Source organism: Epinephelus fuscoguttatus, linkage group LG24 (assembly GCF_011397635.1).
Source record: "Epinephelus fuscoguttatus linkage group LG24, E.fuscoguttatus.final_Chr_v1".
Taxonomy (NCBI): Eukaryota; Metazoa; Chordata; class Actinopteri; order Perciformes; family Serranidae; genus Epinephelus; species Epinephelus fuscoguttatus.
The window spans coordinates 7,776,882-7,790,881 of record NC_064775.1 but is presented as its reverse complement, the minus strand read 5'-3'; the positions used below and the strand labels follow the sequence as shown (position 1 = coordinate 7,790,881).

General features: G+C 45.6%; 1 protein-coding gene and 1 pseudogene across 1 annotated transcript in view; one reads left to right on the top strand and one right to left on the bottom strand.

Moving 5' to 3' along the window:
- The window catches only part of pard3ba (par-3 family cell polarity regulator beta a), a 217,656-nt gene that overhangs the window by 72,811 nt on the left and 130,845 nt on the right, over positions 1–14,000 (top strand). Inside the window, exons 9-11 of the mRNA XM_049570235.1 lie at positions 2,594–3,066; positions 6,023–6,162; positions 8,410–8,538. Of these exons, the coding sequence (XP_049426192.1) occupies positions 2,594–3,066; positions 6,023–6,162; positions 8,410–8,538 (742 nt within the window). The remainder of the gene's footprint in view (positions 1–2,593; positions 3,067–6,022; positions 6,163–8,409; positions 8,539–14,000) is intronic.
- LOC125884937 (40S ribosomal protein S10-like) lies at positions 11,085–11,596 on the bottom strand (annotated as a pseudogene).

The window sequence follows — 14,000 nt, the reverse complement described above, 5'->3', positions numbered from 1 at the left end:
GCTTCTGCGGGTTACAGTGGCTACTTCCAGTTTAGCGCTGCGCTAACTTGAATAGGGATAAAATGATCATGTGACTCTTCTAAACTTTAAAAATTTTATTTGACCAAATGGAACAAATTCTGATAGTGAAACCAGTGACGCTTAAAAACATTTATCCATTGATTTACAGATGTCTACCTGGTCAAGAAAGTCTTTTTTAACCCTTTGAAACCTGAGAAAATTGGCTTGATTTCTTTTAAGAACATGGGAAGAATACCTTGGAAATTCGAATTTTTGAATTTGCTCAGCGAGTCACTCTGGCAATCAGTAATGATGCTCATTACCCATGCCGTTGGAGCCGAGCTGCACCAATCACATCGGTGTATCTGATATAGGCGGGCCAGAGGCGAGCTAAACAGATGGCGACAGCGCTGCTACAACGAAGTCCGGAATCAGTCAGTAAACACTTGAAAATGGCTACGGATGAACACCAGTTGTTTGAAATGGCTTTGGCTGCTACAATGAACGAGTTAGACTTGGCTTTTTCTCTAAAAGAGGAACAGAAGACGGTGCTCAAATCTTTCCTTTGTAAGAAGGACGTTTTTGCTGTTTTGCCGACCGGATACGGCAAGAGTCTAATCTACCAGTTAGCTCCACTGGTAGCTAAGCGTCACCTCGTGTATTGTTCTGATTGGTCGTAGTGTTATCCAATTGCATGCAGTGATATTTTCAAATGCATGCTTGGTTCCGCCCCTCGAGTTGGGCCATTTTCATTAGTCATAGTCAGACCCTAAATCTTTCTAGATTTGGGTCTGGATTTCCAGGCTATGGGAAGAAGGCAATGAGCAATGAAAGAAGGAATGACCTAGAAATTAGCAAGAAATTAGTAAAAAGAGAAAATTAAAAACAAGAAAATTGTTAAAAAAAAAAGAAGAATGAAAGTTAAAAACAAACAAGGACCTAGAAAGAGTGCTTAAGAATTTAATAATTGTATAACATAATTTTAAAATAAAATAATAACAGTAATATTAATTATTACTATTATTATTATTATTATTATTATTATTATTATTATTATAAAAATAGTTTTGCCCTAGCTTTTTTCTTTTTTCCTAGTTTTTTAAAATTTTCTAAATTTATTTTCTTTATCTTTTTTATTTATTTATTTATTTTGCAGTTTGTGGAACATTTTAGCTCAGGGTTCAAAGCTTTAAATACTTGGGAAAGGCGTCTGAAAGCAGCACAAGAAAAGTGATGTCGCTCCACGTTTCAAAGGGTTAAAAATAGTTTTTTTTATGTGACAGATGTAATTAAATTGTGAAAATTGGCTTCAAAGCCTGACACACTTTCTCGGGGTTGATTTTATTGTACTGCTTAGCTGTAATGTGAGAGTTGGTGAAGAGAAAGTTGGCGCCGTGTTTTTTCTGTACTGTGAAAACAGAGGGGGAAAAAAAAACAATCAAATATGATCACATCAATTATGAACCCAGATTCTGTCACTGAGTTTCGAACCTCAAGTGTTATCTGAAACATGTTTTAGTGTACTGTTGAGCTGTAATACAAGATTGTTTGTAACCTGCTGTCTGCTATATTGTTCTAGAACGAGTTGGCCAAAAGCAACTTGCATTTTGTCACCCTCCAATGTATTTGTGTCTTTGCGACTGCATCAACAAATAACAAAGACAAATAACTGTCAGTTAATCTGTTGATTATTTTCTCGATTAAGTGATTCATTGTTTGTCTATGAAGTGTCAGAAAATGGTGAAAAACGGTGATCAGTGTTTCTCAAGATCTCGTCCACAATCCAAAAATATTCAGTTCACAGTCACAGAGGAAGAAAGAAACCAGAAAATATCCACATTTAAAAAAGCTTGAATCAGAAAATGTTGACTTTTTGCTCCTTAAAACAACTTAAACCCAATTAATTACAATCTTTTCAGCAGTGAAATACGTCTTTAAGCGTCGAGGGTGTTATTAGGAGGTGAAACAAAAGCTACAACAGCAGAAAAGTAACATCCTTTTTGTTTGTGTGTGCATGTGTGTTTGTGTGTGTGTGTACTCCCACACACTCTGCCACCATTGTAGCAAAACACCTCACCCATCACTCAGTTTGCTTCCTTTTATCAGCCAAAGACAAATCCTCCTCATTCTCTGCCTCTCCTATCTCATCCCAACATCTACTCTCACAAAGGAGTGCATGTGTATGTCTCTCTCTGTCCCTTATTTTTTCCACACACACACCTAAAACCTCCTGTCCTCATTCCTTCTCCATTTTCTCTCGTCCTCTCTGCAGTGGAGCTGAATAGGTCCATTTAACTGCGTCCCACTGTGTCGTCTGTGTTGTGTGAATGTTGTGCTGATAGTGGTCTATTAAAGCTGCAATAAGAGCCTGCTGTCGGGTCTCCCCCCATCTGACAGGGGCCACAGCGTCCCAAACCAGCTGGAGGAGTCGCTCCGTGCTTGATCCAAATTGAAATACAGCTCCATTAACGATGCACAAGCCTCATTCAGCCTCCTCATTCTCTGCTCTCCAGTCGTCTGTGTTCTCCGACTGGTCTGGTCTGTCTTAGTGTTCCACAATCACATATGTAAAGTAAAAAATTCCTTTCCCCAGGTCACAGGATGTGTTCCGCCAGGCCATGACCTGCCCCACTGTGCGTCTGGAGGTCCTCCCCGTGGGCAACAAGCTGCGCTACGAGAAGAGCTTCATAGGTCAGCTCTTCACCGGCGACGGCAAAGACTTGACCGCAAAAACAAAGAGTCCAATGGTGGTCCGTGCTAAAACTGACCCCCAGCCTGAACCTAAACAAGACACCAAAACCACCGGCAAACTCGAAGTGAGGCGACCAGACGTGCGTGCCAGGACCCCAGAGCCAGCTGCCCTGAACACGCCGCCAGCGGAGCTCCAGTCTGGGCACAGCTCCTTGGAGAGAGTCTCTCCGACACCTCTTGCCAGGGCGGCAAGCTCCTCCCCGACACCCAGGACCCGCAGCCAGAGCCCCCAGGCCAGTAGGAGCCCTGTGCCCGGCCTGGCCAACCTTACAAGCAGGAAGGGAGGCAAGAAGATAAAAATTGACCTGAAGAAAGGTAAATATGGAGTGAAGACCCTTTTATTTTCATTTCTTTCAGCATTACAACCTGTGGGTGTCATCCTGTCCATGACTCTGATATTGAGCTGCATTATGGGAGGTGTGGGATTTTTGGGGTTTGTTGAAGTCTCTTGTCAGTCCCCCAAATATATGCATCAAGTTGAAGGATTTCTGCTCACATGTTGTAGCAAGACATTAATCTTTGTGGAGAAAAAGTTTGTGCTACATGTGTGCGTGGTCTTTTGAGGACATCCGTGCTTATTTATAGTTTTTATCTTCTAGGTTTGCTTCTCTCATGTAATAACAGCTGAACTCAACGCTGATGAGCAGCTGCTTTGAAAGTCACGGATGTTTTATTCCCCACCAGCACAAGGATGAGTTTGGAATTTCTGATTCAGAGTAGAGTGCTGCAGCGGTGATGTTTGTTTTGTAGGCCAGCCCGGAAGAATTGCCTCGGTTCACTCGTCAAAACAGCCTATGGTATTTCTCCACTGGATTTTAGATTGGTGCAGGAAGAAAGTTTATGCTGACACGTTTTGTTCAGCAAGATAATGTCTATGAAAGAATGGCACTTTTCTGATTTTTGAAGCATAAATACAATTGCTACAAGTCAGGCTGTAAACAAACTACAACACGGTCACATGACTTCGTTGCGTGAACTTAACTACGACAATGATGTTGTAAAGTAGAGCTTTGATCCTCTGCCCAAACTCCGGAGAAGAAGCCAAGAGAGGGACACGCAGTAAGAGGATGAGAGAGAGAGAGGAGGTCCCCCGGCAGACTAGGCCTAAGTCAGCCTAACTAGGGGCTGGTACAGGGCAAGCCTGAGCCAGCCCTAACTATAAGCTTTATCAAAGAGGAAAGTCTGAAGTCTAGTCTTAAATGTGGAGACAGTGTCTGCCTCCTGGCTCTGGCTCCTGATCTAACATAAAAGCAGCGTTAATGATTTGCGCAAATCACCGTGGGTGAGACGCAGCGCTGCCGCCAACTCTTGAAGTAGCCAGTGTTCCCACAGGGATGGAAAACCTGGAAAAGGTCATCGAATTCCACAATTAAAAGTGGAAAGTTCTACAGAAGTCGTGGAGTTTTGTCGTGTCTAATGAAATTATTTGGTACAGTAATCTTCTGTGGATACCCCGAATAACGGACGGACGACAGGAAGTGAAATACATTAGCTTGTATTGAATGTTTTTTTTTCCAGCAGAAATTAATGTTTTGAATCAGGCTCGGTCACAAACTAAGTGGTTTCATGTCAGGTTGGGCCTGAATTTTTGTACCCCTTGTTAGCAATGGCCTTTTTTAAGATGCTTTAAAGCTTAAAAAAATCACAAGTGGGGTATTTAGTGGCATATTTAATGTTGTAGAGCAAAACATGAAAGTCTTACTTCAGGCATCGAACCAAAATCCCATTCAAAGATCCCACTTAGTGTGAGACGAAGGAACCGGAAGTGCTAAAACCCTTTATAAAGCTCTGGACCATTAAAAGCAAATTTTCTGTACATATTGAAAGTAACTTTCTTTTTTTTTTTATCTCGCAGGAGAAGCTTACATTCTGTCTGCTTGTTTTGCTTTTAGATTTTAACCCAGACTGAATCTGTCTGGCTCCCCGGCTGCCTTATCTATTATCCCTCTAAAACACATCAGTGCTGGAGCGCTGATGTGTTGATAGCACTGGAATAGGTTTGCAGGCCTGTGAATAGGCTCTCCTCGAGCAACCTGTAGTGTTATGGGGCATTGAAAGGGAGCGCTGTAATTGGGCTGCATGCACACACTTGCTACAGGTACCCAGAGAAAGGCGAGGAGATATCTGGATGAAAGGAGAGGAGAAATTGGGCTCCACACTCTCCATCTCCGGCTCAAAGCTCCATTCACCGCTGCGTTATTGTTACTGTCTTTCTTTTCCCCAGCACGTTTTTCATCCCTCCCATTTTCTCCTCCTTTTTCCCTCCATCCTTCTTTTGTCTGTTTCTCCCTCTATCCTTTTCACCTGATGCAAGATCAGAGCAGAGGATATTATGGGGTTTCTAACACCCTCTCCCTTGGCAACAGGCTCTTTCTCTCCGTGATTGACAGGCAGTGAGGTTTAGGTGCGCTAATGTAGGGCAGGCAGAGGCTTAGCTTGGAGACCAGATAGCATCGCTCACCGCCTTTAGTATGCCACGCCGGCTTTGCTCTCCTCGCACACACACACACACACACACACACCCACACACACGGAGCATGGCACATTTCACTCATGGCTTGGGGCTTGTGAGGCCGTGAAAAAGGGAGAGGGTGGAGGCTCTAGGGGTTGACGGCTCATGCGTGTGTGTGTGTGTGTGTGTGTGTGGCCTCAGAAACACACACACACACACACACACACACTTGTAAATGTATACACACAGATAAACGCAGGCTCACACCCACGAGGAAAATCTTTGTGGAAATCACGTTGCATCCCCAGGGAGGAAAGCTAGAGAAGGGAATAATATCTCTCCGGTTCTTCTCCTCTCTCTCTCTCTCTCTCTCTCTCTCTCTCTCTCTCTCTCTCTCTCTCTCTCTCTCTCTCCTTCCTCCGCCCCCACCTTCCTTCCATCTTCTCCCTCTACCTCCCTTCATCAGCCACCGTTCGGCCTGCTCACACGTGAAATTAAAGGCAGAGTCTGTCTAATCCGGCTAGGAGAGGAGCCTTCTCCCGGCGGCTCAGAGGCTAAGCCAGGCAACAAACCCCCAGAGGAAAACAGGCACTTAAACAGTAGTTAATGTGAAGGAAGATGCTCCGACCGCAGACCAGGATCAGCAGGACACGAGAGGAGGAGAGAGGGAAAACCGTGGAGAGGAGAGGCAGAGCAGGGAAACGAGAGGGAAAATTCAATTAAAATGAAATTAAAAGTAATAAAATTCATAAAGTCGTACCTTCAGGGGGATTGATGTCCCTGTTGCACACGGTGACGCAGGTTGCTTTGCTCCCGCAGGCACAGAGGGTCTTGGCTTCACCGTGGTAACGCGGGACTCCTCGGTCCACGGGCCAGGGCCAATCCTGGTGAAGAACATCCTGCCACGTGGCGCGGCAGTCAAAGATGGCCGCCTGCAGCCTGGAGACCGCATCCTGGAGGTAAGGAGCCCCCTCAGAGTTGAACACACAGTCAACTACAGGAACAACATCTTTAGTAGGAGCAGGGGTTTGACTCCTGTGGCACCCCTGGTGGTTAAACTGAGTACCTGCACTTCACTTACCCAGAATTAATTAGCATGATGAACATAGATTTCTCAGTGATATGCAATGATTGCAGAGATCACTGCAGGTCAGGTGAGAGTTCTCCCTTGAATCTAGACGGATGAGACAAACTCCTGGAGCTACTTTTCCCCAAAGAAATAGTCCCTATAAGTGTTTTGGCGGAGGCAGAATCTCAAGACTGTTTTTGTATGAATATACCATATATACCATATATTTTACTTTAACACTCTGCAAGTGTAGTTCAGAATGTGTATACACTAGACATCCTCTCACATTTAAAGACAATATGAGAGGGTAGTTACACACTTTAACAGTTTGCAGAGACTGGGGATCTTGCAGGGTCACTATTTTTCAGACTATAACTAGATTTCATTCATTCATGAGCTGTAACTGCTTATCCTCTTAAGGGGAAATTTCAGTTTATTTCAACCTGTCTCCTATCGTCCTAAATTTGTTTCAAGTGACTAGTGACATAGAAATAATAGTTAGCATGTTAGCTGTTAGCCTAGATACAGCCGGGGCGCATAGTAGCGTCAGACCTGTTAAAACATAAGTGAACGGGCAACCTTCAAGTGCAAAGTCAGTCCACTAAACAAGCTTTTTTTCCACAAAGACCGCCTCATATCGTTAGGATAAATGTCAGAGAACATATAGAAAACAACATGTAAACGTGTTGTCTTACCTTACCGGTGTGCTGCCATGTTTGTTTACCATTTAGCTCTGCTTTCCAAAGCGCAGCTGAAATATATCTCGCGAGCTCTAGATAAAGCCCAGCTGGATACTACTCCAGGTGGAGGTGTCTCGTCCTCGGTCACATCCAGACCTTGAAAATAAGGCTGCAACTGGTCCCATTCCTTGCAACAGAGGCATTCCTCTTCTGTGGGCACTGGGGCACAGCATTCACAGGTACACCACCAATCTCCAGAGCTACGCAGCCTTGCAGCAGCCATTCCTCCTCTCTCGTCCTCTACCTGTTGTGCCTCTCTCTCTCCTCCTCCGTTCTTCAATTTCACGAAGCTCTTCGTCAGTGTATTCTGGCTCAAATAAATAAGGACGGCCATAAAACTCTGCAAAATCAAATTCCTCCTCCACAAAGTCAAAGTCTGGCAAAAAGTCAGCCATTATTCTATAAATCTTTCATAAAATAAATGAATGAACTTTTCAGGCTCCTGTCCGGTTCTGCCTTCCAGCTGTTGCTGCTTGTTCTCGCGAGATTTCAGGCACGTTATGAGATCGCTGCTTGTTCTCGCGATATTTTGACCGCGCTTCTGAAAGCAGAGCTAAATGGTAAACAAACATGGCAGCACACCGGTAAGGTAAGACAACACGTTTACATGTCGTTTTCTATATGTTCTCTGACATTTATCCTAACGATATGAGGCGGTCTTTGTGGAAAAAAAGCTTGTTTAGTGGACTAACTTTGCACTTGAAGGTTGCCCGTTCACTTGCGTTTTAACAGGTCTGACGCTACTATGCGCCCCGGCTGTATCTAGGCTAACGGCTAACATGCTAACTATTATTTTTATGTCACTAGTCACTTGAAACAAATTTAGGACGATAGGAGACAGGTTGAAATAAACCGAAATTTCCCTTTAAGGGTCGGCGGATTCAAACCCTGATCCGTAGATCCGTAGAAGTTCATTCTGTCTAAGTCTTAGATTAGTGTCTTTCTTTTCTTTTCTATCCGACAAGATAAGGTTTGTTTTACCTTGACATGCTTCGACTGGTGTCTTCCGTCTTCTTCAGAAGCCTCACCAGATGTCATTGGTGACGTGCCTTATATCAGCTGATGTTACGGAGGCCTGTTACGCCTCCTGCTGTCAGGTCGCTCCTCGAGGGCGGCGCTCCAGGTATGTGACAGTGTATATGCGCCTTCATCCCTCCGTAACATCAGCTGATATATGAGGCACGTCATCAATGACATCTGGTGACGCTTCTGAAGAAGAAGGAAGACACCCGTGGAAACATGTCAAGGTTAAACAAACCTTATCTTGTCTGATATAAAAGAAATGAATTTACTCCGACGTTGGAAATTAGTCTGCAACGGTGAAATCGTGGATGAAAGTCTTTGCTTTAATGTCCTCCTCTGTGTGTGTGTGTTTGCTCTTTTTTGCATGTGTGTAGGTGAACGGAATAGACATGACAGGCCGTAGCCAGGAGGAACTCGTGGCCATGCTGCGCAGCACCAGGCAGGGAGAGAGCGTGTGTGTGGTGGTGGCACGGCAGGAGGACATCTTCTTGCCTCGGGAACTGGTAAGAGAGTGCAAACACGCTGAAAAGACACACAGCATCCATGTCCTCACTGAACCGTCACACAGCGTCCCCTCTCTTCATATGTGCTCCTCCTCTTCATCTTTTTTTTTTTTTTTTAACATTTTCTTCACATTGTGTCAGTTCTTTCGCTCTCACTGACCCTCTTTATGTCACTGCCCTTTTCCCTATAAACACCGCACACGGTCACACACCCAGAGCACCCTCCGGTCTTCCTGTCCCACTCTGCTTTGTTGACACAGCGATGCCAGAGGAAGTCACACACACAAGCCACAGCAGCCCCGCAGGAAACTACAAGCATGTCTGCGCGTGTTGACACGCCGCTGGTGTTAAGTGACCGTTTACCTGCAGCGCCTGACGGGGTCAGAGATCAGCGTCGTGCAGCTGACAGAGTTTGACTGCGTTTCACCGGGGACACTTTATCAATAAACAGACTTTTAAACATATATCCACACAGCCAGGTGGCCCCTTGAAAGTCACCCGCTCTCTGTAAATGTTTTTTCGCCCGTGCGCTTCTATTCTCTCCCCTCTGTCCTCGGCGGTTATTCTGATTATTCCCTTTCCGTTACTTCAAAGCGCTCTGAGAAAAACGCGCAGGGCTTTGTAGTGACTGATGCATATTCACACCTAGAGTGGCTGCGCACACACTCACACTCTCGCACACAAACTCCTTAACACCTAGTCCTTGATGAAAACTTGAACACGAGTGCTTTTTCCTCTCCAACATACACACACAGATGTGCGCACGGAGGAACACATCACACAATCTTTAAACAGACAAGTTACTGCTTCCGAAAATAGTTTGCCCTCATTAATGGCCCAGCAGTCTTGGCATAACAAGTGCACTTTGAAGAGCCTCTACAGTCTTCATCTAACACTTGCTTGTATTTGGGCATTAGAGACTTAAAGAGAGGGAGGGTGTGTGTGTGTGTGTGTGTGTGTGTGTGTGTGTGTGTGTGTGTGAAGGGGGTGTGTGGAATGGGAGAATGAGAGAGAGCCTTCACTCCTGTCTCTGTCGAGGCTGTTGAAGTTGTTGGTGCCCCGTGAGATCTGGCCCTTATCTCCAGCACAGTCCTCCACCTCAAAGACGGTTTGATGTCCCCTAAGCACACACACACACTCACATATTTACAAGCACACACACACACACACACACACACACACACACAACACCACACACTAAAGGGGCTGCGTCATTGAATTTAGATTTACAGACTCTCAAGAAGGATTACATAAAAACACAGATGCAGAAACTACCACGAGAAAAAGGTCGTAATTAAAAGTAGCCAAATGAGCACATGCTGTACTTAACAACAGAATACACCCTTCTGCAGAATCAAAACCAAGACAGATATTTCCTCCTCTGTCTTTCTCCTCCCTTGCAGGTTTTAATTGCTCTCCTCTCTCTCCTGCTGCTCTCAAGTAGTAAATTGTGGTGGAAATTTATGTGAAGCACTAGCAAGGAGCGGCCCGCAACGATTCGCTCGCACAAAAGATGTAATGATGATGGAGACGCATTAAGTCGACGCTGCCATCTGCTTCTCCCGTCGTACGACGAAAATGCTCGCGCGTAGGTGTCTGTCTGCACGTCTGTCTGACTCAGTGTGGGTGCTCATGAATATTCATCGGCGTTTTAGAGGCTGTACTATCTTGTAAAAAGTGCCTTTAAGCATCCGCATCACTACGGTCATATTTGTTTAAAAAATAATCAGATGCAAATCAGCAGTTCATTATCGCAGTTTTAAATTCAGCCGCTGCTGAGATTAATTGGCTGAAAAACAATTCTAAGTTTTCCTTGACTAACCTCACTGTTGCTGCTACAGATAATGAATCCCCAATATCAGCTTATTGCATATATCAAGGTTTAATTTGGTTGTCGACAGGAACATTTTGTCCAACTGAAGGCATTCACATGACATGAGATGCTTGGTTTATTTTAATTAAAAAACAGTATCAGATTAGATATCTGGGTCCATTTATAACACACTGGGGTGATATGATCACTGAGTGAGGCTCACTTACCTCACCTGTTCCTGAGTGTGCCTGCAGGTGGTGCAGTGGCTTCTGGAAAAGTCTCCTGTGTCTCACCTGGCCAGATATGTATTCAAAATAATTCAATCCAAAGTCCAACTAAACCTGACTCCGACGCCAGGAAAAAAAGTCCAAGGTAGTCTGCTCTCACAGCTGAGCAGAAGACTGTCGGTAAAATTCAGACACATTCACACTGTAAAGAGAAAGTGTGTGCTCCCACTGCTGACCCTGCCAACAAGAACAGAGAGGAACCTCTGCAAGCTACAGCGTCTTGTGTCAGTTCTCAGCCAGAGATGTGCTTGCTTTTCACCACGGGTTTGCATCCGCATGATAGCTGCCGGTTGGAGCGCCTCCGCAAGATGCAAACCAACACTTTGCCTGGATCAACCTCTGTCTGAGACGCCCCCTTCCAACAAAGCCCAGTCTGCTCTCACTGGTCTTTCTGGGTCCATCATGTCTTAGCATGTGCCCAGTCAACTGTAACGGAGGATCCTCTGTTTTCTTTATTGTACAGAAAAAGATGGTGTAATTTCCTGAGGCTGCTGTCCTCTGCCGCATCCAAACCCTCCCCTGAACTGGAATTCTGTGGCAGCTCCAGCACCGGCCTCGGCTTTCTTATCAGCAGCAGGGGTTTCAGCAGATCACATATATGCATCTCTGTCAGCCTCGCTACAGTTAAGGCGGGCGTGCCTCTCTCCCTCCATTCCCTTGAGCCTGGGCCTTGCGGTCTCAGGGCGGCGGACACAATCTCAGGGGAAAGGTGGAGGAAGTCCCTCAGGCACTGGACACCTTCGTTGGTGAGGTACCAGTAAAAATGACGCCAGTGCTTCTTGACATACCCACAGGACTTCAGGGACTGCATCGCTTTCATCACATGAAGATTGGGCACAGTCTTGTCGGCTAGCTCCGGATGCTTGGCCAGGTGGTTATCTTTCTTGGCCGCCATCACTTCCTCTTTGAAGAGGAGCTCATAGATAGCAAGGCGATTCTTCTTGGGCATCAGCATCTTTCCACTTGTTTAGGGGAGCGGCGTCGGAAGGGGATAGCGGCACTTTTGACCCCTTTTTACCCATCTGATCCAAAACTCAAGAACATAACATCATCGCCAACGAAACTTACGTGTTTCTCTGACGTTAGCATGTAGCGTCATGTAGCAGTGTCGGCTACATAATGTAATCACTTGCAGTAGTGTGCCCAAAAACACTAGTTTTGCCTTACAGTACCCGGTTTTGTCCAACGATAACAGCTTGAAATGCTCAGACGAATGTGCAGGGACTTAAATTTCATGGAAATCCATCCAAAATTAGTCTGGATATTTCAGTCGGGACCAAAGTGTCAGAGTGGCTGAACAGCCAACATCGCCATCCCCAGAGTTCTGTCGCTAGTGTGGCTTAAGATAAACGCAGAAGGAGGGAGTCTCCATGTGCTGCGCTGATATCTGTAGAAATACACTCAGCAATGCGAATACTTGACTGTGGGATGCCAAACGGTAGCAACCTCGCAGCTGGTCAGGGGTCAGCGTTTTGCCAAAGGACACTTCAGCAGAACAGACACTCGCTGACACAGCAGTTTGAACCCGGGTCATGTCATTAAAAGGCGACTGTCTCTCCTCTCTGCACCATCCTGCTGCCAACCTACAAGATTTATACTGTGCGCCCCAGCATTCATATAGTCTTTTATCTGCCTTGTACAAGCAAAATAGACTTTGAGAGGAACTCGCTGATTGATTAGTTTCAATAGAGAGGGTATTGATGTTTCATGAGCAGCGTGCGCTTCTGTTAAAGCACTCGGCGGCGCTGCGAGGCACACTGGTCTCTTTCAGTCCAAAGAATAACAGCAAAGCCGTGTGAATTAGCCTCGTCATTAGGATACAAAGGGATGACGATTTTCTAGCCCGTCTCCCGTCCTCTCGCACACCCTCCAAGTAATTAAAAAGTGATAACTTCTAATCACAGTTTCATTCCTGTCAGCATTTCTGCGTCACCGACACTCGGCGCTCTCATTATATCACGGGGCCTCGTTTTGTCTCAGGGTGGAGATTAGAGAGTTTCTTGTGGGTGTTTCGGCAGGAGCGTGATATGTGTGTGTGAGCGAGTCGAGCCAAGGACAGGATGGAGGGGTCACGCTGCACATGGTTGACCCTCTGTCGCCAGCAGCCTAGGCCAGCTCACAGGAAAAGGGGTCGTCAGACACATTGTCCTCCCCATCTTTTCATTGGTTGTCTCTCTACCTTTCTGTGTTGGAGCTGGAGCTTCACGTCTTTCCTTTTCATTATCCTCCCTCCCCCCCGCTCCAACTCCCCAGAATTATCCCTCAATCAGTCATTTTACTTTCCTTTCTCTTCATTGTGAGGTAAAGGTGTAAAGCGGCGAAGAGGCAGACATTAAGGCGATTAATTGGCAGCTCCATCGTCGCCGTCGAGCGCGGCGAGATCTCATCTTAATTGAATGTCGCTCTCACCGCTAATCCCGCCGCTTTGAAACCCCCATTTAGAAATCCTCAGCGACAAAAGGCTCTGTGTGTAATCGCTGTGTATCAACCCCCCTCCTCTTCCTCACCACCCACCCTGGGGTAAGAAAAAGCTCCTTTTTGTCTCCTCATTTGGGTGTTGAAGAGGGTGGTCTCTCTCCTGGCTAAAAGCTTGTTAAAGAGCCATTGCTTTAGGCTAACAGTGGAGGGAGGAGGGGGGTCGCATGGGGTCTCCGCCACCCTGGGGACACAATCTGCCCCCAAGGAAAGAGCATTAGAGGGGATATTGGCGTGTGTGAGAGTGTGTTTGGACCACCGCTGAGATTCACTTGGTTGTGCAAATAGATTTCAATCAGATCCAATAAATAAACACTTTATGCAACGTCACAGTTTCATAACTTTTCAATATCGCTCCAGAGCCTGCTGCGCTCCAAGTTGCCCACCTGCACCTCGTGTGTTATTGCAGCTACATCACAGAGGTATTTAAAACCTCCCAGGTTGCCACCTGAGTCGTCTCAAGTGTCTCTCACGCAGGAAGTAGAGGATTGTCTTTGTAATTCCTCGGGTTTTGAGTAACAGCACTCTGAAATGTCTTGTTGATAAAAATAAGCCTCGACTGAAAGTCTTACGCTGAAACAGAAAATAGAATCCAGGGTTTTGAAGGAGTCGTTTTTCTTGGTTTAACTTGTTATCGTCATATCAAAGAAGTGAATACGAGCCCCAGCTGGAAGGTGATAATCAGCGGGGCCAAAGTTCAACTCAAAGGACTTTTCAGTAAAGTAGGAGACATCTTTGTGTCCAACAGTTGAACCATTTGCATAGTTAGAGATTCTGACTATTTCAAAGTGGGCGAAGGAGTAGATGTCGTTTTGGGGAGCATTTCATGCCTTTATGAGAGAGTGTGACAGCTGATGGATGACAAGAAATAAGAGGAGACATAGAAA